This window comes from Crinia signifera, chromosome 1, assembly GCF_055691185.1.
Source record: "Crinia signifera chromosome 1, ASM5569118v1, whole genome shotgun sequence".
NCBI classification, from domain to species: Eukaryota; Metazoa; Chordata; class Amphibia; order Anura; family Myobatrachidae; genus Crinia; species Crinia signifera.
Genome location: NC_139217.1, coordinates 453,446,161 through 453,471,092, shown reverse-complemented (window position 1 = coordinate 453,471,092; position 24,932 = coordinate 453,446,161). Strand labels below are relative to the sequence as shown.

The 24,932-nt window shown below is 45.6% G+C and overlaps 1 protein-coding gene across 2 annotated transcripts in view; it reads right to left on the bottom strand.

The window, feature by feature from the left end:
• Positions 1-2,762: 2,762 nt before the first annotated feature.
• SLC45A2 (solute carrier family 45 member 2) overlaps positions 2,763-24,932 on the bottom strand; it is a 71,357-nt gene continuing 49,187 nt past the window's right edge. For both annotated transcript variants that reach the window (XM_083155008.1, XM_083155005.1), the window contains 2 exons: positions 13,102-13,307; positions 2,763-2,987 (listed from right to left, as the gene is read on the bottom strand). In XM_083155008.1, coding sequence (XP_083011134.1) covers positions 2,763-2,987; positions 13,102-13,307 — 431 coding nt within the window. The remainder of the gene's footprint in view (positions 2,988-13,101; positions 13,308-24,932) is intronic.

Here is a 24,932-nt window from a genome sequence, read left to right as displayed (position 1 = left end):
GAGCCGTGCCAAATCTGGGAGTAAAAAGGGGCCGTGCGGGGGTGGAGCCACGGCAGTGAAGATCTGTTTATGGGCGTGGCTAGATCGACCATGACTTTTAGCCACGCCCCCCATCGTGCAATGTCGGTATTTCAGGCATTGCACTGTGGGGGGCAGGGCTAAAATGCAGCGATCGCGTCATTTTACCCGTGGAGCCCCCTCCGAGGGGCGGTTTACGGGAGATGGGGTATTATGCGGGAGGGTTGCCCCCCTTTCCGGGGGGCTGGGAGTGACAGATAATGAAAAAAGCCTGGGAGCACTACACCATGATATGCACATAGTGCAAAGAGACATTATCAAACTACAGAAGGAAAATCATCAATTGTGGAACTGTTAATTGTTAGATGACATTGAAAATAGATCAAGGAGACATAATATCAGAATAGTGGGTCTCCCGGAATCTATTAAAGGCCCTGCTCTCACTACCTTTGTTTCTATAACCTTGCCCCAACTGCTTAATATCCAATCTGAATGTAGAGATATTGTGATAGAAAGAGTTCATCGTGTGGGCCCACTCCCAGATCTACCGACTCTCGACCTAGGGTGGTTCTCTTCCGTTGCATGAATTATCTGCATAAAATGGCCATCTGGAAGGCTTCCCGCAAGGTCCCTACCCTCATCTGTGAAGGAAAAACCCTCTGATTGTTTCAAGACTTTTCTGTTAAACTATGACGTATGAGAAGAGCCTTCTCCCCGATCTGTACTAAACTGGTCGCAGAGAAGCACAAATTCGCCCTTCTCTACCCGCACACCTGCGCATCTTTACAGAAGATTTCCACCACGACTTTTCTACACCTAAAGATGCTGAAGAATTTCTGCGTGAGATGAGAGTGGAGATCCCAGCTGACATCACAGACCTCCCGACTTGAAAACCTCCCATGGATCTACTGAGCCCGAGAGATCTGTTGTTCTCATCTATAGATAAATGTCAGGAGCTGCTAATAGGGATTTCTCTTTGGGTTAGTTCAGACAAAATTGAATAGCCCTGTGGGGGTCAATTAGCCTAAATGTATATGTCCAGCATAGGAAAATGCTGGCCTAAAGAACAGGTCCGCCTGCACCAGGTGTCACCAGAGGTAGGGCCGCCATTGTATGTGTGCATATCTTATCCATGCACTCATTATATCCCGCATTAATTATTGCAATTCTCAGACTCCTAACTGGTCTCCCCAAAAACAGACTCTCGCCACTGCAATCCATTTTAAATGCTGCTGCGAGGCTGATCTACCTTGCAAGATGCTCATCGTCTGCTGATCCGCTCTGCCAGTCCCTCCATTGGTTACCTGTATATATAAAACACTACTACTAGCATATAAAGCTATTAATCATACTGCACCAGCATATATCTCTTTACTTATCACAAAATATCTCCCATATTGACCACTTTGCTCTGCACAAGATCTGCGTCTCTCTTCTGCACGGATCACCAGCTCGCATTCACTATTACAGGACTTTCATCGGGCTGCTCCCATCCTATGGAATGCCCTTCCACGCAAAATAAAGGTGCCCATACACTGCCTGCGATGCCTTGCAGCAGTGTACGGACACCCGATACACCCGATACTCTGCGAGCATGCGATCCGTTGTGATGGATCGCATGTGTCCCTGCTTCCCGCCCGCCTCGCCGCCCGCCCTGCCGGTCCGACCACCTGGTCGGGTTCGATGCGCATGGGACCGCATGTCAGGGAGAGGCGATTTGGTCTGATTTAACGGGCCGATTGGTCGCAATCAGGCCGAAATCGGTCCAAATCGCCTCGATGTATGGGGGCATTAAGACTCTCCACCAGTCTCCAAACTTTCAAGTGTTCACTGAAAACTCACCTCTTCAGGCAAGCCTATCATATTTAAGTTCTACACGCATAACCCTTTGATGCACTTATGTATTATATAGCTTCCCTTCTGTAACTTGGTGGGACTGCTATGCTATTACTGGTGCCTGGCCTTGTGTTTCCCTCCTATATCCCTATATTTATTTATTTATTTATTATTTATTAACAGGTTCTAATATAGTGCACACAAATTACGCAGCGCTTTACTACAGAATAGTTATGAGCAAAAACACATAACGAATTACATCACAAGACAGTTTAGGACAAGTACATGGTTAATACGGATAGTTGCATCAGGGGACAGGACACAAGCATTTATCAAGGTGGCACAGGTTTATATATTCTAAGACAGGCACATGAGGAGAGAGAGGCCCTGCTCGTGAGAGCTTACATTCTAAAGGGGAGGGTTAGACAGACAGGGGTGACACAGAAGGGGTAGAAGTGAGTATAAACAGAAGGTTCGGATGAGAGATTGTAAGCTTGCAGCAGGGCCCTCCTACCTCCAAGTCTGTCTGTTGTTACCCAGTTTGTTTTATCACTGTCTACTATTGTAAAGCGCGACGGAATCTGCTGCGCTATATAAGACACTGTAACGGAATCGGCTGCGCTATATAAGACACTGTAACGGAATCTGCTGCGCTATATGACGCTGTAGCGGAATCTGCTGCGCTATATAAGACGCTGTAACGGAATCTGCTGCGCTATATAAGAAACTGAAAATAAATAAATATTTGTTCTGAGAAAAAAAGTCACCCAAAATGCAAAACTTTCTTGTAAAGTGAAGTGAAATGTACGGATACAAAAAGTCAAACATCCAAATAGCTTCTTAAAGAGCAATGTGATCTAGCGATGTAATAAAACCATAAACTCAAATTAGAAAGGATTTTTTTTTTTTTATTCAACATATCTGACAAATATTGCAACAAAACAGCAACCTATCAACGAAACCGTAGAGGAAAAGAGGACGACGACCACTACACTCCCAGCCATGCTGATCAAGAATCCGAGACCTCCTCCAACGATAATTTGGGCCAGCTGAACCATGGAAGTAAGAGCGGCACAATCGATTCCCTTTCCTCTGTGATCATTGGTTGTTTTCGGGTTTAAAGTGGTTTCATTCTGAAAATCAAACAGCAAGAAATCAGGATAAAATGTATCTCATTTCAAAAATGATCACGATTTTTCAAAAGTTTGAAATCCACGGCTGCATTTTCTATTAGGCGTTATCCGGCTGATAGACCGTCAATAGGTCGACAACAAAAGGTCAACATGCAATAGGTCCACAGGGTCAAAAGGTTAACATGTTCAAAAAGGTCAACATTCAAAATGTCTACATTTTTTCACAATTTAAAAAAAAAAAAAAAACTTCACCATCCATGTCAGCATACAGGGAGAATATAATAGTGTTTCACGCATAACAATGCATGCATTAAACTAATTGAGGGCCCATGTTGACATGCAAAAAATGGGAAAAGCTCATGTCAACTTTTTGAGCATCAACGTTATCGATCCACAACCCTATTAGGCACCTAAGGCTTGCACTGTAGACAACACTGAATGAAGGGGAAAGTGCTGATTACTTGCGTATGAAAATTCTTACAACTCTCTGAAGTTCTCCATAAGGAAGACATTTAATGGCTAGCTATTATTGGTGGTTTCCAGATCTCCACTTATCATCAGAAGATATAACCTCCAAAGTGCATTATATACTATGTCAGTGGTTCCCAACCTGGGGTACTACTACCCTCCCCCTGGGGTTACTCTGCAGACCAGTTGAGGGTAATCAAAATAATAGTGGTAATGGCTGAAGTAGAAGACGTAGTCTCCCGATGACAGAAGAAGTCTCCCATTGCCACGGAGACGAACCACTTGTCATCACTTCCGGTTAAGTCTGCAGCATCATAAGCGTCTCATCGTGCTTATGCCCTACCAGCAATCCACTGGGAGCTACAGATGTAGCGCCCCTCATTCAGCCGGGGGCTGGTGGTCGGATTGACAAACTCCAGCTGCCGGAAGGGGACGCGCGTGTGCAGGAGTCCCTCACGCGTCACCTTCCAACGGAGCTACAAGTCGCTCCCCACACCCCCCCCTAACCCTGCCGTCTCCCTGAAGCGGAGACGGGCAGGGATTCCATCCCCCATCGATGGACAACTGGGCCGCGTGTGCGACGCTCGCGCATCCCAGTCAGATGGAGCGCCTCTCCGCCAGCGATCGACAGCAGGGAATTCTGGCGATTCCCAGCGCTGAATTAGAGGCGCTCCATCTGTACCTGCGCTGCTCTCAGACATCAGCGATCATCTGCCACGAACTGACACGGGGGGAGGAAGCAGCGGCATTAACAGCCATTAATGGGAACCCAGAGGACAGTACACAGCCAACGGCCAGACACAGAGGGACCAGATTCCTGACCGCACTCTCCTCCTTGCTATAAGGACACGCATAGGGATACTCACTTCCACTCCACTTGTAAGTACTGCAGATATTTCAAATTGAGAGGAGGGGGTGCTAATAAATGAAAAGCCTAATCAATTGGTAAGAGAGAAAAAGCGGTGTCGTGAGTGGAGAGCTATTCAGTCTGAGCTGCCCATTCAGAACATAAAGTAAAAGGCAGCACAGCAGATTTATATACAGATTATTGGGGCAAAGTTAACCTCTTATAAGGCTAGTATAATGTACTTCAGGCATTCCCAACCACGGTCCTTAAGGCACACCAACAGTGCAGGTTTTAGTGATATCCAGGCTTCAGCACAGATGGTTTAATCAGAATCCCTCAGATACTAATTAAGTCACCTGTGCTCAAGCCTGGATATCTACAAAACCTGCACTGTTGGTGTGCCTTGAGCAGGGCCGGTGCAAGGCATCGGAGCGCCCCAGGCGAGTCGGGGTGGGGGCTCCCCGGTGCCGGGGGGGGGGGGGGGGAGGGAGAAGAAGGTTGGTACCTGTGTAAAAAAACTTCCGTCCCCGGCGTCCCTGCTGAGTGCTGGTGCGTGCAGGGGTGTTCGTGCCACCGGGGGAGCCTGCGGCGCTGTTATTGTGTGTAAGCTTGTCGCGCCCGGCGGGGTCCCTACAGTGAATAGAAAATAACTAGCGCTTCCCGCGCCGCCGCGCGCATAGCGCTAGTTATTTTCTATTCACTGTAGGGACCCCGCCGGGCGCGACAAGCTTATACACAATAACAGCGCCGCAGGCTCCCCCGGCGGCACGGACACCCCTGCACGCACCAACACTCAGCAGGGACGCCGGGGACGGAAGTTTTTTTACACAGGTACCACAGTGCTGTGGGTGAGGGGCGAACTGCCGCCCTCCAGGTGCCGGCGCCCTAGGCAAATGCCTAGAGCTGCCTAGTGGTGGCGCCGGCCCTGGCCTTGAGGACCGTGGTTGGGAATGCCTGATGCACTTGATCTTAGCATCTCAGTCTCTGCATCCTTTCTGCCCACCTCCTCTGTTGCAGGTCTGCCCCGCCCCATCTTTGGTTCGCCCCACCCCCTCTGTCAATTTTAAGTAAGCCATATCACAATTTTTCAAGCTTTATAAACACCTTTCAGAATTTTAACCGCACAATAAAACAGCTTTAGCAGGGCATGTTATGGCCTATAAATCACACAGCTACAGAACACCGTTATCTATGAGCTCGAGCAAAATTGTGTTACTGGAGCAGAAATCACTTCTTGCAACAGAGATTACTAAGAGTACGTTCATACATCCTCTGATCCATGGATCTGGGAAACTGGCCCAGAGGAAAAATATATTCACAAAATACTGTATCATGGCGAATTTCTGTCAACTCAAAATATAATAACTTGCTCCAGAAATCGATCAGAAAACGACTGTACTGCCAGCATGATCCTTTTAACCCTTTGAATGCCAACATCTCTGTTAGGAATGTTCAAAATATCAGCTAAAAATGCCAGCGTCCCTCACATTTGTTATATCATTTCAAATTAAAAAAAAAATGTTTCAAAAAATTATTATATTTCCTATATAAAAAGCACACATTACAGGTCATTTCGATGTTTGCTTGGCAAATGTCACACCTTTTTTTTTTTCACTAGGCACTCAAAGGGTTAAAATATACCTTTCCAGTACTGACCAATAGTCACCCATTGTTCCTGCTATATAATTAGACACCGCTGACTATTCTTACCACTTGCTGTACACTTAGAATTCCTTTTTTATTAACTGCAAATGTAAATATGAGCATTATCGCCATGCATCATAGATTTCCCTGAGTCTGTACATATACTATACTTACAGTATATAAGAGTGTGTGTGCAGTGCTTAGCATACTTCTGGTGCGTGAAAGGTGAAGTAAATAGGAAACTTTCAGCCCAGAGAGGAGGCTGTCAGCACCACTCCAGGGGCGGGGCCTTATGTAGACATCATTAAGCCCCTCCCCCAGTGCATCAAATCCACAATATTTGGGTCCTCGAGGAGGGGGAGGGACTAAAATGGTGCTATTTGCATACTTAGCCCCTCCTCTGAAAAGCAGCGAATCGCGGTCATTTAACTAGACGGCTGAGGGGGCAAAATGCGGGATGATTGCCCACCTTTCCAGGGGGCTGGGAGGGGGACCTGATTTTTGGGTTCCTCCCGGCCAATCCGGAAGGGTAGGCAACCCTGCTATATCGTTACCAATATGCGCTCCCTGAGGTCTAAACGTGCAGTAATATTTTGTTTATATCGTCAATGACTGCATGTTTAGCGGGGGCCCGGTGACATCACTGAACAATATCATTCAATGTGTACACCTTATATCATTCGTCCAGGAGCTCCAGCGATTTTGTTAATGATATCGGCGGTGCAGAGTATCGTGGAGTACACTGATACCGCTTCTCCCCCACAATGGTGCAGAGAGCAAGGGGGGTTAACTAACTACCTGTGCCCAGGTCTGAATAAAGTGCCCAGTGGGGCCCCATGTTACCTGGCAGCAGCTATTTTCTATCCAGCACATGGTGCTGTGTGCTGGGCTGCAGTGTGGCCAGGGAAGTACTTAACGTTCTATATTTTTCTAAGGTTGCCTGGACACGCCTCCCATGATAAGGCCACGCCTCATGAAAAGTACCTGGCCCAACCAGGCTCGCTACTGTCCTGCTCTCCCATGTATGGTCTTGTGCTGCACGACAGGGGCTCTATGCACCCCTGTCATTATCAACTCTACTATCTCTAACGCTTGCATTTCCAGGCGCTGTAACAGGGCTTCTCACGTAGGCAGTCAGGGCAACTGCCGGGTCGGCACTAGGCTGCTGGTGCGTGGGGGGGGGGGGGGGACACCACACAAATAAAAATTAGGCAGCTGGGGTAGTGTTCTACACTCTATAATACCCGCCAGTTCACCAACTACAAAATGCAATGAAAAATAATAAACATACAAATTTGCCGGCTCAGTGAATACAATAATTCTATTTATTTCACGGTCTACCACAAATATTCTTAGATCAATATAAAAAGCTGTAACATTTATGATACGTTCTGAGCTGTAGATGGAAATCTCAGCATTTAAATTACAACTCAATTCGCAAGAACTGGGATAGTGAATACTAATCCCTTGTCACACACCGCGAGCCTCTTCATCTCAGCAAAGTAAAAAAAGATCTTATCATTCATCTCAGCAAAGTAAAAAAAGATCTTATCAGTAAATCATTAAAAAGATTTTTCAGTTATTGTTGGCCGGTAAATTCCAAAGTCAATATGTAAATTAAACTGGGTCTGAGATCTCAAAATAAATAGTTTTATATACTATAGGAATTTAGAATTCTGTTTGCAATAATGTACGGTGTATAAAGAAGGACACTTTGTATGGAGAGGGCGTCTTGCATTGTTTTTGCACCGGGCACTAGGACCCTCAGACTGCTGGAAGCACAACCTCCAGCACTTGTGCATACAGTAAGCTCTGAGCTGTCCCGATTATCAGGTGACCGCTTCAATGTTTAATCTATCTGTAGCTGCAGGACAATAATGTCAGTGAGATAGTTGCCACTGTACTTGACTTGTGGCCCACAAATCCAGGCAGGATGGGCAAAAGCCTAAAAAGATTCCTTTTGTACAATGTGTACATTCCTCTAGTCCCCCTTGTACATAAAGCTAAAGCCCTCTGGCAGATGGTATCTTCTGGTGTAGACATTAAAGGTCCTTATTCTGGTTGACTCGCAAGACTGCAAATTCCCCAGATGCCACCGGGGTGAAGTCATTCATTGCCCATAGGCAAATTCATGCCCCTCCACGCGTCTGACCCAGAATTCTGTGTGCGAGCGCTGTGGGCGCTCGCCACAGTGACTGCCCATGTAAAATCCTATGCACATGCGCAGTTGCAAACAATCGGTCCCCCGTGCAAATGCGCAGGGGACCGATTGATTTAGAATAACCCCCTAAGTTTCTTTTTGCTAGGAACTGAAACATGAGGGACTTGTTAGACCCGGCACCTTCTAATTTCTTTACTAGGAAACCATAGGAGCACCGGGTGAACTACCTGTGGCTACCCGGAGAGTGGAGATTACTTCTGCCACCCTCATACTGGGAAACAAATCCCAAATCCGTCATGTACTCACCTGTACCAATACTTTTATCATCTATATCAGGGGTGGGGAACCTTTTGGGGTCCAAGGGCCATTTGCATTGAGGCATAATGCCTCGGGGGCCATTTAAAAAAAAAAACAACTTACAACTTACGGCAGCTGTCCCACGCTCCGGCGGCTGCCGCAGGTTACAAGTCGCCGGTTTGTGTGGTCCAGCGGCTGTGCAGGGAGTCTCATACAGGGGAAATCTCGCGGGAGGTCGGTAGCTCTCGCGAGATTTCCCCTGTACTTGACTCGCTGTACAGCAGTCAGGCGGGCCACAAAAAAAAGCTCTGGGGGCCGTATATGGCCCGCGGGCCGGAGGTTTCCCACTGCTGGTCTATATTATCTGTTGTTCTTGTGGTCTCCTCTATGTGGGGGAAGACCACAAGACAATCCAGAGAAAGAATGGCGCTCCACAGGGCTAGGCAGTGGAGAACAATGAGTTAGACTCTGAACAGCCGGTGGCCCGGCATTTTGAAGATTTTAAACATGGCTGGCAACCCTCAGGTATAAAATAACAGTCCATGTACCTAAAAGACTGAGGGGTGGCAATTGGGGCAAAGCTGTAGAGAAGCCAGATGAATTCACAGACTTCATATAGTTTCAAGAATACAGTTGTGTATTACCACTAGGGTAATTACCAGGCGCTGCACAGGGCCCTTTTTTCAAATCAAGCAGCAGTTAAAAAATAGGGATAGTCAGTCCCCGATACATATAAAAGAAAAAAAAGTTTAGTAACTGCGCGATTTAAGGAAGGAATTTAAGCACATCTAATTTTTAACAATTTATTGATTAATAAACAAAAATAAAATGATCATAAACATACTTCATGTATACATAAATTCATAAAATAGCACTAAAATACCACTGAATGGCAAGCAATTGGTGCAAATTGCAGGTGAATAGAATCTCCACTTTGATTGTGGGCAAATTTTTAGATATTGCACCCCACTGATCCTTTTTGTATGTGGATCCTGTCCTTATAGGACTCCACGGATGATAATAATAATAATATGAAGGGGAGAGAAACAGTCAGTGTCACTCACATATCTGGGATGGCTCCCACTACTCCAAGCTACATTTGAGGTGGTCCCCGTGAAGTGGCTGTGCTGTCCTCTGTTCTCCTTTGGATATCCCCAGTTGGTGGTACTGTCCATTTTTGAGTCCCAGGTTTAGGGTTTTGTTACCCAATTTTTGTAATCCACAGTCCACAACGGAGAAAGGAAGAGGGGGTGCTGAAGACCAACGCGTTTCGCTGGGGGACTCCCAGCTTTTTCAAAGGCCGGGAGGCCCCCAGCGAAACAGGATCAGTGGTTTGCAATATCTAAAAATTTGCCCACAATCAAAGTGGAGATTCTATTCACCTGCTATTTGCACCAATTGCTTGCCATTCAGTGGTATTTTAGTGCTATGTATGTTTATGAGAATTTTATTTTTGTTTATTAATAAATAAATTGTTAAAATTTTAGGTTTTTAAATTCCTTCCTCAAATAGCGCAGTTACTAAACTTTTTTCTTTCGTATATTTTCACCCTGGGGGCTTAATGAGAATCTTTCACTCATTTGTTTTATAGTCTTTTCGGACCACATTGTTCTTGACTGGTCTATTGTACAATTTTTTACTTTCCTTTTCTCGTATGGCCTGCTTTCATGTATGTGCCTGTTTTGGTTTCTGTGGTACTGGTAATCCTGATAGACTGTCTTTGATCTTGATGTTGTCTTTGTTCATGGGTTTCTAGGTAACTGACCTCCCCTTGGGAAGCGCACGTTGCATCAGCGTGATGTCATTGGGTGCGCCGGACGGCGCAAGTCGCCACGGAGCAAGGTACAGTAGATGGATCCAGGGGAAAGACACACGGTGGGGGATATAAGATCTCGCACTTGCACATTGGGGGCTAGCTTCTCTAAACTTCAAAAGTGATAAAATGGAGAGTGATAAACAGCCAGCCAATCAGCTCCTACCTGCTATCTCACAGACTGTGTTTGAAAAATGTCAGACAGGAGCTGATTGGCTGGCTGTTTATCGCTCTCCATTTTATTACTTTTGAAGCGTAGAGAATCTGGCCCTGGGTCTGCACAGGAATACCGAAGCTTTGTAATTGATCACTATTGGTCAGTGGGATTATTGTGGATAATTTTTGAATATACATGTTTTACTATTATTGTATTTTAAGTTATGTGGAAATCTAAAAAAAATCAAAAAAATGTTTATTAGCAAATACAATTAACACAAATTTCTTGTTGGGAGCAGCATAATTATTGAGCATAATCAACATATTTTTATATATTTTATTGATTTTAGTTTTTTACAGTAGTGATCCACACCCGCCCACCCTTACTTACCCACCCTATCCTGGGGGACGAGGAAGCCTGATCGCATATAGGGGGCGTGATCAATGGGAATGTGGGCCAGTCAGTAAAAGGGCGGCCGAGGGGGATGCTGAAGACTTTCCCACCATTTATGGGGGGGTTGGAGGGCCATCCGGTTTTTGGTAGCCTCCTGGCCAGTACAGGAGGGTGGGCAAGTATGACCCACCGGATATCTCTACTATCAGCCACTTGACTTAGGGGTCCGTCTAGTTATAAAGACCCCTATATAAATTTAGGGTTCGATAGGAGGAAAGGCCCTGGAAATCTGTATGGTCACACCAACAGTGGGCGGTACAGAACAAATTTCTCCATACTGGCTCTGTGATATTTTGCTTCCAAACTATTGTAATACGGTTCTTGGTTTCTGTAAAACATAATTTTACAATAAATACCAGTTGGGTGATAGACGGTAAAATCAGAGAACTTTGAAAAACTCGGCCATATTAGCGGAAAGCCTCCCACAGATACTAGCGAGAGCCTCTGAAAAAGGATTTTAGTTTGAAGAATTTCCATTATCCTCTTCCCTCGGGGATTGCCATACCAACAAGAGAACAGAAGCGCTCAAATAACAAAAACTACTACATTAGGAGAGGATATTGTTTTGCATAAATGTAAAGGAAGAAAAAAATAAAGAAAACAGTATCGTCTGTGGGGGAGGGGGTACACATATACAGATACATACAAATTACACATCTGTACATGTAAATGGACATACTGTACTGTACCGTGCTCAGTGAGGAAATCACGTGGCTTTGCAAATGTAGTGCTGATTCTGGTTCACTTGCAAAAGCAAATTCTATCTCTAATGGACAAAACTATGCTGCACTGCAGGTGGGGCAGATGTAACATGTGCAGAGAGAGACATATGCTCTACAACGGTGCCAAAATCCTCGTCTAAGGATTAATCATGTGGCTGAGGCGCATATATAGGCACACCTGGTCTAGCAGATATTTTGAACATCTCTCAGAGATGTTGGCCTCCAAAGGGTTCAGGATTAAGGGGGTTATTTTGGTTCACTCTTTCTGACAAATTCCTTCTTAGATGGACAAAACCATGTGCACTGCAGGTGGGGCAGATGTTACTTGTGCAGAGAGAATTAGATTTGGGTGGGGTATTACTTCAAAGTGATATCTATATTGCAGTGTAAAAATAAAGCAGTCAGTATTTACCCTGCACAGAAACAAAATAACTCACCCAAATCTAATTCTCTCTGCACATGTTACATCTGCCCCCCTGCAGTGTACATGGTTTTGTCCATCTATGAAGGATTTTGTCAGAAAGAGTGAATTAGAATAAGGCCCTAAGTGAGAACTGTATTGCGATGAGGCAACATGAATGGCGCTGTACAATGAATTTAACAGCAAATAAATACAAACATTCCTCCTTTATTTTAAATCAATCAAGGAGCCTGATGCTTCATCTAGGGTTGGACTGGCCCATGGGGGTGCAGGGAAAGCCCCAGTGGGCCTCAAAGCCTGAGGGCCAACCTCTTCCTCTAAGGATCAGATTCCAGACTATGGTGTAACATTGCTTTTATTCATCTGGTAAATTATCATGCACGCACAAGCAGTATTTACTGTACATATATATCATGGGGCCCAGACCGTGCTCCCTCAAACGGGTAGCCAATCATTGGCGGTAGCTAACCACACCTCTAAACATGGATTCCTACTATTGTATTCAACGCTGGACCTTCATGTACTAGCCTTTATGTGCTCATACGCGGTACAATTATTACATACAATTTGGACTAGATCGCATCGGATTGCATAGGTTTTGCAATGCCATGCAATGCGATGAGATCTAGTACAAAAAGTATGTGCAGTACATACTTTTTGAGCTGTGCGATGAGATGTGTGATGGGATTGCGCATCTCATCACACCCAACAATTGTACCATGTATGGTACTTTGATCAGTTGATCAGTTGCATTGTGTGTTTTCCATCACATAGAACCTATATTTTTGATGCTGGAGGTAGGAAAGACTTCTACAGCAACGTGGTTGACTCACGGGAACTACAAGTTAAAAATTAATCCTAAAACACTGCCACCATCTATAGCAAACTAGAGGGGCACTGAGGGTGGGTACAAAATACCAGGGACTAAAGAACCAAAGCCATGCACACAATATAGTGCAACCAAGCTATCTTCAATTGTACACTGCCGCAATGTGGCTAAAAAGGGCACAATGTGGCATGACCACGCCTTCAACATGGCATGGCCACACCCCTGGTATAACTTGGTCCAGCCATGGAAGCAGAGGCCACATTAGCTATAAGGGCTATATAAAGTATATCATGAGAACTCACCTCTTCTTCCCTATGGTATTCCGCGATCAGATTGAAAGGCACGGTATACAAAGTGCTTGACATAACCCCAAAGAGTGAACACAGAGCCAGCGTAGAATATAAATTGGGGAACAGTGCGATGAATCCTGTTCCCAATCCGAAAAGAAGGTAGCCAATAAAATAAAGACCCTTCAATCCGATATATGGCAGCAGTGACTTCTGGAGATCTGAAACAAAGATTCAAGAAGACAATAAGCAATATTACGTGGCAGAAAGTGTCCTAGACCACAGCATTCATACATGATACTTGAAAAGAAAGAGTCTGTTGAATTTTGGGTGAAAAATATAAGGCTACAAAGACCTCTTAATGCCAGACTAAATACCCCTTTCACATCGCTCAATGCCAGGTCGGACCCTGGATCTCCATGCCGGGGCTGGAATCCCCATGCCGGGACGGAATCTCCATGCCGAGTCAGACCCGGCTTAAGTGCTTTCACATAAAACCTGGGTTGGCCATTATATAGAGGGCGAGCCGGGTTTAACTCTTCTTATAATTGCCGGGTTGGTCCACCTGAGTTATAAGCTTTGGTGTGTTCACACAGTGCCTCGACACGGGTTGAGATAGCTTTAGCTTGGCAATGACCTGGGTCCAAGTTGCGGTGTAAAAGGGGTATAATGAGTATATGTACTAAGAATTCCATGGCCTACAGAGGAGAATACAAAGTAACCACTTTATACCAACGGCAGAACACTTATGTGACAGATTATTTCAGTACATACTACATCAAAAGGGGTGATGATTTAAACTGCTCTTCCTTGGGCAGTTCCTTAAAACACATTAGGCTGGACTCAGAGTTAGATGAGTAGCATCAGTAGCAGCCCATCTACAACTTTTTTTCCATGTGTACAGCCATCTATGTTAGATGTCAGTGTCCACACAAGCAATACTACAGATTGTTGCATCCTTAAGGCCCCCTACACTTATGGAATTTGGACCGACTTCATCTGATTCCAATGGATCGGGCCAAATCGCATGTGCTTGAAATCCAAATTGACATAATGCGCCATCCCATGCGCATGGGGTCAGTGTCGGAGGTCAGACGTTCTGCACAGAGGATAAATCGTATGTGCAGCTTTCAGCAGGAGTCCTTGTACATGCAATAAATCCCATGCAAAGTGCCAATCTTCAGCACTCCAGGGCATCTGCAGGGGAAGTTCAAGGGAAATTGTGTCCGGATTACCCTCTAGACAAGTCGGACAAGCTATGGGGGCCTTTAGACCACCAACACCTCAAATATGCTGCGGCAGGTGCAGTTTATTGGATGATGGCCTCCTATGTGTACAGCTGTAACACTACCATAACTCACCTATTACATGGACCCCTTTTTGTGTGCATTCTCCAGCCACCTTCCAATCACCAGCCAAGAACGCCCATCCTTTGTCCAGAGGTGCGGGATGCCATCCGATCTCAGATGGGTTTTTTTTAAAGTGGCAATCATTTACATGGCAAAATCACGCCTTGAAAAGGATTGCTTTTTTAAAAAAACATCCAAGATCGGCCAACTCTTGCCCTTTTACATATGCCCCATATGTCTCTATTGCAGCAGTGCCCAGTCATGTTTGCCCAGGCCAAAAGCCAATCATGACCTCTCTCAAAGACCCAGTCATATACAGGGCCGTTTTAAGAATATAATGGGCCCCTGGGCAAAATTATTTGAGGGCCACCCTCCCCTCACAACCCCCCTTCTTTCACAACCCCCCTCCCCTCACCTATGTGCAGCAGCAGCGGGTGGCGGGGATCCGGGCAGCGGTGGGTGGAAAGGTCCGTCCAGGAAGCGGCAACTCAGACCTTGATGTAGTGCTTTTTGCCGCCGTGCGGGAAGTGCTGCAGATTTTGGAAAGAATGGCTGGGCGCTGATTGGCTGAGCGTCCGGCCAATCAGCATATGGCCAGTCTTTTCAAAATCAGCACAGCAGCGCTTCCTGCCCGGCGGCAGACAGCACTGACTACATAAAGGTCTCCGTTTCCTGGACGGACCCTGCCACACGCTGCTGCCCGGGTCCCCTGCACACGCTGCCCGCTGCCCAGGTCCCCTGCACACGCCTCCTGCTGCCCGGGTCCCCTGCACACGCCGCCCGCTGCCCGGGTTCCCTGCACACTTCGCCCGCTGCCTGGGTCCCCTGCACACGCCTCCTGCTACCTGGGTCCCCTGCACACGCCGCCCGCTGCCCGGGTCCCCTGCACACTTCGCCCGCTGCCTGGGTCCCCTGCACCCACCGCTGCCAGGATTCCCGCTACACACCGCCTGCCGCCTTTCCCTAGGACAGTGCCATCTTCTCCATTGTGGTGGGCCCCTACTATCCTTGGGCCCCTGGGCAACTGCCCATTAAGCCCAATGGGAAAGACGGCCCTGGTCATATAAGCCCAAGTCTCTAGCCTATGATAGCCTCTGCAACACGAGCCCTGGCACCTAATCATCTTCCCTAAAGAAAAAAGTTCAACTGTGAATAACAGCTCAGTAAGATTTAATGGGTCTAAAGAGTTTGTAGTTAAACATAAAAACCTGATATGATGTCTACACTCAATAAGATTTGAATAGATCATATTGAAGGACAAGGCTTAAGAAAACATTATATTGAGTTCATCAACCTCCCAAGTCCAGTCAATTCAGATTACTGCTCAGGTGGAGATTAAAAGCCAGTGTTCAGCCTTAATCAGGATCAAACATCTGAACTGTGTGGTCTTCAGGGTATCGACAGTCAGTAGGCTTGAGTCGGGATGCAAAAACATTAGATCCAAGGGCACACTACGAACAACAGAAGGACATTTCACACATGTTCTGTTCTTCCACATATTCTTTGTGGCACATCTTGTAAATAATAGACTGAAGTTGCAATATTCAGCACGCCAAGCCGGAAATGGAGAACTTCTATTGGTACCAAAGTTATTATTGGTAGTGTCACTGTGTTCCAGGTTTTGTGGAAATAAATTACGGATTTGTAGAACTGCTAGGATCACGCCTTGGAATACCTTTAGTACATCATTTAGTGACATTTTTGATTCTTTGGTACTTATGTAGTAACTGGGCTGCCGATTTCTAAATCGGCTCGGATCGGGAGATCGCATCGCATCGCATGCGACCATGCGATTCGATTCGATGCGATGCGATGCGATGACCCGATTTTTCCATAGGAATCAATGTTAAAATGGACTGAGTCCATTTTAACATGGAATTCAATGGGAAAAATGGGTCCTTTTCATACCCCTACTATCCAAGTGGGCATGGAGTTGGATATAAACCTGTGGCGAGCGTAGCGAGCCACCGAGCCCGAAGCGTGGCGAGCGAAGCGAGCCCCGCGAGGGGACGAATACCGTCCCCTCGCGGGGCTCGCTTCGCTCGCCACGCTTCGGGCTCGGTGGCTCGCTACGCTCGCCACAGGTTTATATCCAACTCCATGCCCACTTGGATAGTAGGGGTATGAAAAGGACCCATTTTTCCATAGGAATCATTTTAACATTGATTCCTATGGAAAAATCGGGTCATCGCATCCGATATCGGATGCGATGCGATGCGATGCGATGCGATATCGCATCGCATCGCATCTGATTGTATGCCTTAACTTAAGGCATACAATCAAAAAATCGGCAGCCCAGTTACTACATAAGTACCGATTCTTTATATTATTGTAAAAATAAATAGATAGAAGAGGGATACGGTCACTAGACCAACCCTATGAAAGTCAACATACATTAGGGTGACCGCTGAAGGTTGACAGGGTTGAAAGGTCAACATAAGCATTGGGATGACGAAAATCGACAGTCAAAAGGTCGACATGAGTTTTACATCTTTTCGCCGGAAATTATTATTCTCGTCAAAGGCGTTCCCTCCCACACCATTGGCCAGCAGAGCGAATTCATAGATGAACAATCCAGTCTGAATCGCCCCCCATTGTACCACCACTCAGGGTTGGCGCTACCCACTCAGCAGCTCCTGCAAAGCAGGGGGGCGCCATGCTGAAAAGGCGCTGTCTCCCTCCCTGCTCTGCTAAAGCTGCCTCAGCCCTCATTGACACTGCCTCCTGCAAGCTGCCCACAGCGCCTGTCTGACAATAGCGGCAGTATGGAGAGGCTGAGCAGCTCCCTGCACCGTGCACACACTGTCCTCCTCCTTCCCCCTCTTCCTCACAGACACTTGGGCTGAGGCATGTAGCGCTATCTGTGAATGCCTGGATGACATGTCATGTCCGGATCCGCCCCCTACCCATTGCTCCCTGCGTCAGCTGTCAATCAAATGACGAACAGCCAGCAGCGCCGCCTCCCCTTCCTTCCCTCTTCTCAGTGTGCTGTGCCAGTGCCACTGCCAGTCCTCAACACTCCGCCCCCTCTTCTTCCATCTCCTCCTTCTCTCCCCTCCTTTCCCCCTCAGTCACTAGAGGGGTGTAATAGCGTCCTGCCTATGCAGATAGAAGAGTAGGGACTGCACAAGAGTTAGAACAGTGAGACTTTTATTATACATGTTTCTAACAAATTTTTTAATTATTGTAGATTTAATATTAATTTAGACACTTTTTAAATAATGGGCTGGGTTATGTGCCTAAAGGTGGACATACACGCTGCAACAGCAGCGTGCGATGCGATGTGCGCTCCAGCGGGCATTGCATCGCACAGTACAAAAAGTATGTGCTGCACACACTTTTTGTACTGCTTTTGGATCACATCGCACACACACATTGCGTGCATGCCGTGCGATGCGATCTAGCCCATAACGTATGCGATTCTCGCAGTGTGTATGGGCACCTTTAGCGCCTGCAACATTTTGCGGACACAGCACTGAGATGGTGTATGCATACATGTACATGCACCCGAGATCCTCCATAGGATCGCGTGTTGCATACGCTCCCACAATTGGTCTGCAGCTTGTTGCAATGGCAATGTGAAAGGGCGCAAAATTTATGGTTTGCAGGAGGGCTTCGGACACCCTAGCACTGGCCCTGCCACCACTGTCAATGTGTTTTGCAGGAGAGACTTGATACCAAAACTTAGGTTTTTTTTTTCTACTGGATCTTTGCTTTGGCCGGAAGGGAGTTGCCCTGGTCTATTAGACTTGCAATTTTACTTATGAGTGTGAGCGCCAAGACCAACTATGAAATATAATACTGTTTTACATGGTATTTCAGTTGATTTTTTTATTTGTTTTTCCCCTGTATGTTTCTCTCCCCCACTTGCCATTCCTCCCCCATCTCTTCCCTTTCCCCCTTCCCTAGGTTGTCTCTCGATGCACTACTTTCATAGACCACTATGGCTGAATTGAAAATAGGTTCCTGGAACATAGGTGGTTTCAACTCCCCTATGAAAAAGAAAGAAAATTCTCCTGTGTCTGATAATACAAGGTATCCACTTAGCGGGCTTACAGGAAACACACAAAGGGGCCCATTTATCATGCTAGATTTGCACCTAAATCTGGTTAGCCGCAAATATTAAGTATCCCCTGAAAATATCAGGAGGAAACCGCAGAACTCTATTTAGCGGAGAAACGCTTCAAGTAAGCCTATTTTCATTTTGGGTGAACCCCTTTGTGCCGACGATCCTGGATCCGGTTAACTTTGCACATCCTCAAGTGACAGCAGCCCAGCTTGTTCCTACACCACCGGCCAGCTTGGACGCCAGGAGCAAGCAGCTAAGTAGACTGATGTTAGCATCAATCCAAGCCAGCAAACAAACTCTGCTGTCAGTCCAGCTGCACTGTCCTTAATTGCCCTCATCTGTGATAGAGCCCATCTACTCCAAGAGCAAAGAGGTGCAGGGGGACATTGAAATTATTTGGGACACATTCCTACTATTTGCTGCACCGCAGATCTAAGTAAGATCAGGACTGCTCCCCCCTAAACAAAGATACGGACGGTAACTATGCAAATAATCTTTTTTTTTTTTAAGTGCTTTAACAAAGAGAACAATAATTGCCTAAATAAGGCTATATATATAGGACTATGGTTGTGCTGATTTTTTCCAATGAAATTATTTATTGTTTTATGTGATAATTATTCATTGTTCATTTTTTATTAATATTGGTGTATAATAAATTTATACTTTGAATAAAAATTGGTCTAGCGCGCTCTTCCCGAGAAAATCTGTTTCATTAAGTAATTAACTCCAAATGACTATTGGGTGCTGCATTTCCAATTTTGGTGATCATAGGACTGATATTTAATTTGGCACACACTTATTGAGCCCAATTGTTCTTTTTCTATTGTATGTTCAAATGACTTGTGCATCCTGACCCTCTAGCCTGCTTATGTGATAATTTCTGTAATTGGAATCTGGGTACCCAGAAACGTCGCTTAAACACCTCGTCTGACAATATTATTCACTGTAGCCAAAAAGATAATACCGGATATCTCACCCATCACCCCTCTTTAGCTGAGGTTCATAGGAAAATGATCCAACTATTATATTTTGACCGAAAATCTGCTACTACCACACTGAAAAAAGGCATACTGTACCTAAATTCTACAATACCTGGGGTTGATATGCTCGATTAAAAACTACCCAACGTCATATTTTCTGGATATTCGACAACACTGAGTGGGCTCCCAATAGAAGCCTACTCACGTCCTCTAATTAAAGGTGCCCGTATACTGCCTGCGATGTCTCGCAGCAGTGTACGGACACCCGATACCTTGCGAGCCGTTGTGATGGATCGCATGCGTCCCTGCTTCCCACCCACCTCGCCACCTGGAGGAACGGGTGGTCGGACAGCCTGCCAGTCCGACCACCTGGTCGGGTCCGTTACGCACGGGACCGCGCATCGGACCTGACGGCATGTCAGGGAGAGGCGATTTAGTCCGATTTAACGGGCCGATTGGTCAAATTGGACCAAATTGCCTCGAAGTATGGGGGCCTTAACACCTAATGTTCCTCTTGACTTTATCTGGTTATTGATCTTGGTCCGGCTACAACCTTATCCCCCCCTCCCCTTATGTTCTACCCCTCTAATAGATGTTGTTTAGTATTGACTCTCTTTATAACATCTCAAACAGTATCTTGGATTGTTCTACCATATATTTGCTTTGATCTACTGTAATCTACAGTCCATGTTTTGATATTTCTATGGACTAGTGTTGGTGTCTATTCTTGTTGAACTTAATGACACCTCTTATTATGTCGCTTCTATTGTCACACACATTCTATACATTTGATTATGTATTTTGAAAACTCTTTAATAAAAAGATTTAACAAAAAAAATAATAATAAGTCGCCTCAATGCACCAGAGTGAAACATTTTTAAATCTGGTCAGGGCTCAAATAATGTCCCTCATTTATTGACATGCAGTGACTCAATCTCATAAGTAAGCATCAATAGAGAGCTGGAGGATTACTCTAATGATAATGTACAGATTATCATCCTACACAGGCCCTTTGAATACTGGAAGAAGAAATGAGTCAATTTGGAGCCCATAGGCAAACGCAGGATGGTTTCTGGTTGCCTGGAAACCCCCTCATCTTGGCAAGTGCCTTAAATTATGACAGTAATAGCACTGGTATATAATATGATCAGTAGAGCTGCCACCACATCATGCAGTGTAAGGGACAGAGCAGAGCTGCTGCACATGCCCAGTGTACCAGCTTATACTACCACATTTACTGTATGTGTGGATCTGAGCCCTCAAACAGCGCAATGGATCAGAGAGTAGCTGGCAGTAGGAAGAGACAGGAGCCTTAAAGTAAAGTGGGAGATTGTGAGCTTAGAAAGTGCATTACTGGATATATTATGTTTGTGTATTTATTTATTTATTATGTTTAACCTATTACTGACCACTTATCTTAATTTATAAAGGCGCCCATAACTTATTGTGCCATATTTTTTATCCTTAACTTAAGCTAATTTAACTTACAATAACTCATACCAACACCAAATAACTCACACAGACAATAAATAATGACATGGAAAACCAAGTGCTAAGATTAAAATGTCAACAAGCATTTATTGTTAGGTGACCATGTTTAACTAAATTTTGTAGCTGCCATTTGGACTAGATTTAAACTAAATTAATCTAAATGTGGAACTTGGCAAAAAAAACAAGTCGCTACCAAACGCCAGCCCAGTCAACTTTATCTTAACTCCAAAAACTCCAGGAGGGGCTCACCACCGCCTCCTTTCTGCATAACCTGTATTGTGCAGGACTCCCCACCCTTTAACCTAGCAGAGCAATTGGCGCTCCTGCACAGGAACGCCCCTTGTCCATCCGCATGGGCAGGACACAACCGCCATCCTACCAGAAGCGGGTGCCCCACAATGACCGCTTATGCCATTCTTTGACCGCTGGCTGGTAGCAACTTACCGCCAATCTGGCTGTAAAAGCCATCAAAAACAGGGCTGTCACTGCTCCCCCGGACTCCAGTACTTACTCCAATGCCCTGTACAGTGGGAGATTTTGCATTACATTTGAAAACCCCCCTGCGTTTGCCACCAGAGCCCCTTGTACTAACTACCTACTATGTACTTGTGTAAAGAGTTTCCTACAGCAGGGAACCTTGTGATCTATTGGAACAGGATGCTACTGCCAAATAATGTAGGAATACAGATGCTCGTCAAAATAAAGAAGACATTTTCTCCAAATTACAGAGACTGTAAGATTGGATTCCAGTGGGTATAAGCAAAGATTGTAAGATGATAATTTTAACATCTTTGATGAGGGTGATGATGAGAATCATAACAATCTTCAGCTGTGATGATGTTTAAAACTGTGGTTTTTCCTTCTTCTAATAAGGGGTTCTATTGAAGATGGGAGGTTGCCCATAACAAAATTAGAATCCACTTCTTTTTTTAGCACCATCTAGAAGATAATCATAATATGGTTGGTTGCCTAAGGCAACATCTCATCTGCAATATAACTCCCATCTTAGTAGATCAACCCCTTTAGTCTTAAGCCCAGTGGTAGCTTGGTTTAAACAAGACACTAAAAATGGTTTTCTTTTCTGGGACTCAAACAAACAAAGCACTTCAGCCACAAAAGTTGCAGTCCTTGTCAATGAAGTGCTTGGTTTATAAAACTGTGAATGTCCTTTTTAATATTCAACGCAAGTGTGGATCCATGGACAATTCCATCATACACCAATTTTCATTACGGTCTTTGCCAAGATTGTGTGTGTGTGTGTTTGAGTAAAAGTAACAATGATTACAGCCTGAGCTCTGATACAACAACCCTATATAATATAGCATATAATGCTTATATAGCTTCTTGCGCCTATTGCACACTTTGCATTTGGAAGCTTGTTTTTTAATAGATTGTTCCATGCATTAGATTAACTTTTCAAGGGTAATCAATGCTTTACTTTAAACACTCCACCTTCAATTACCAGTACTGGCCTTGGGCCTGTGATTTGCTGGTTGGAGAAGTTTTTTATTGACTTATTATCTATTTCAACTAAACTATTAGTATGGCTTTAATCACCTGCATTGATCAGAGCCTTTTGGACATATTTGAATTGATAGCTGGGCAATACTCCATTCTGTAGTGACAACGGACTTTGGAAGCATTATCTTTCTGCATTGGCACCCAGTCAGGGTCCCTACTGGTTATGTGTGAACTGGCATTTTCATGTATGGGGCTTTCCATTGCAGACTGCATAAAATAGATCATTTTTTTAATTAATATTCTTAAAATAAGAAAAAAAAAGCTTTATTTAACAACATGTTCTTATTTATTACATCTGCTATCTCGAACCGGAGATGGAGATGCCATAGGGAGACTCTGTCCTTGGTATTTATTCAATAACCAGGAACATTGGGCCTTATTCTGGTTGGTGCAGTCGGATGCGTATTTTCGGACAGGAACCGAGCGTTCTTAGCCCCGCCTTCCGTACGGATTGCTGAAACCGTCCGACCGACGCCGACCGAACGGACCGCGAGTGGATTTTTCATGTGAACACCTCCTCCATCTCTGGGAACCTCCCCCATCATTCGATGGTCGCCGACCGTCGAATGCAGGACTGAGTGGTCAGGCAGCACCGAGTGCTCCAGACCACTCAGGCATTTCTCTGTGCAAAAGCAGGGATATGGACGGGCAGCTGGCATCCGGCTATATCATATGTCCGCCCCCCACACATGCGTCACGGCCGCATTACCATACGTACGCCCAGCTTTTTCATGGGAACGCCCATGAAACGCGGGGCGTACGCATATGGTAATGAGCCCAAACAGTCCTTCACGCCCCTCTCCACCCCCTGTTCGGAGTGTTTCAACCGATCGTTTTCTGTACAAAATTCACGCCGTATTCGGACGTGCGCGGCGTTCGCACATGCGCAGATACGCCTCTGCACATGCGCAAACACCAAACATCAGCCGTCCAACCGCACACGGACAGAACCGCACCAACCAGAGTAAGGGCCATTGTGCTTCTTATGGGGGAAGTTATTGAATGAGATTCACTGCAATTGATGTTCTCCGCATTGATATATATGGCTTGAAGTGTCTGGGGGGGGGGGTGTTAGGACTAGAATTCCCTTTGGAAAAAAAAATCTGGTGTATCTTACTGTATAGTAAGAAGAGTTTCTCAAGATAGAATCCCAAGTTTCTTGATATCTGGATGGATGATCGACAGTCGATTAAACGGTCAATAGGTCAACATCAGAAACGCCAGTTGATAGGTCAACAGGGTCAAAAGGTCGACTGTCAAAAGGTTGGTTTTTCATTTGTTTTTGATTTATGGTTAGGTACTTTTGGAACTGACAGGGTAAAGGTGCAAAATCACTAGCCATATTTGCCCACCATGTATGCAGAGCGATGATGGGGAAAATCGCTTGGCTGAAAATTGCTCAGTGCATAGATTACACACTGAGCGATTTTCGCCCGTCCAATTGATTTTCCCAGGGGTGGACGGTACACATTGGTTGGCTTTTAAGCCGAAAGCAGCTCAAACACAAAACTGAGCTGCTTTCAGCTCAAAATTGCCCAGTGTGTACGGGCCTTTAGAATGTGGCACTATGTGCAGGGTCATCTTAGCATTGTAGGCCCTGGAAAAAGCAAAGCACTTGGACCCCTACCCAGCCATTCACAGGAATAAATAATTCACAGGGCATCCTGATCTGCTGTCTAGAACATGAAACAGGCGTACGTTTCGCCGATTGGATTGTTCTAGTAAACTTTTTTGTTTAACAAAAAGATCTCTAATGAATGAATAGAAACCATTCATTTCCGCTTTAAGACAGAAATGCCCTTTTGCACATCCGGAGATACACTTCTAGTTAGGAGAAACCTCTCTCACCACCTGGGTCCAACCAATTTGTTCTGAAGCCATAATAAGCTCTTGGAATTTTTGAAGCTGCTTATGATCCAATAGGGGACCCAGAGGGGATGCTCTAACATCCGCGCCCCCTTACCGCCGCATATCGCCCCCACCCCCCCCTTACCGCCGCATATCGCCCCCCCAATCGCCTACATAATTATCGCATATGCTCTAACATATGTGATAATTATGGCAAAGGACAGCTCTTGCGTTTAGAGCTGCCCTTTGCGGCGAGAGACAGCGGGTCCCATCAGGACCCGTAGAATCTCCCCTCCCTCCCTTACCCGGCGCTGCTGCTGCTGCTGCGCCGGGCTCTCCTCCTCCCTGCACCCGGAAGAGGATCATAGTGCAGGGAGGAGGAGGTCACAGGTCCGGGCAGCACAGCACTGTGTTGCCCGGACACAGGTGAGGGGTGGTCGATGCGGGGAGGCGGTGGGTCGCGGTAGAAGCCCATAGGCTTCTATGGGTCATCGCCAGATTTTTCTGGCGATGCCACCCGTCGTGATAACCCGGCGGGGGATACTTAGAGCATCCCAAAATGCGGTAAAAACCCGATAAAGGGGTTTT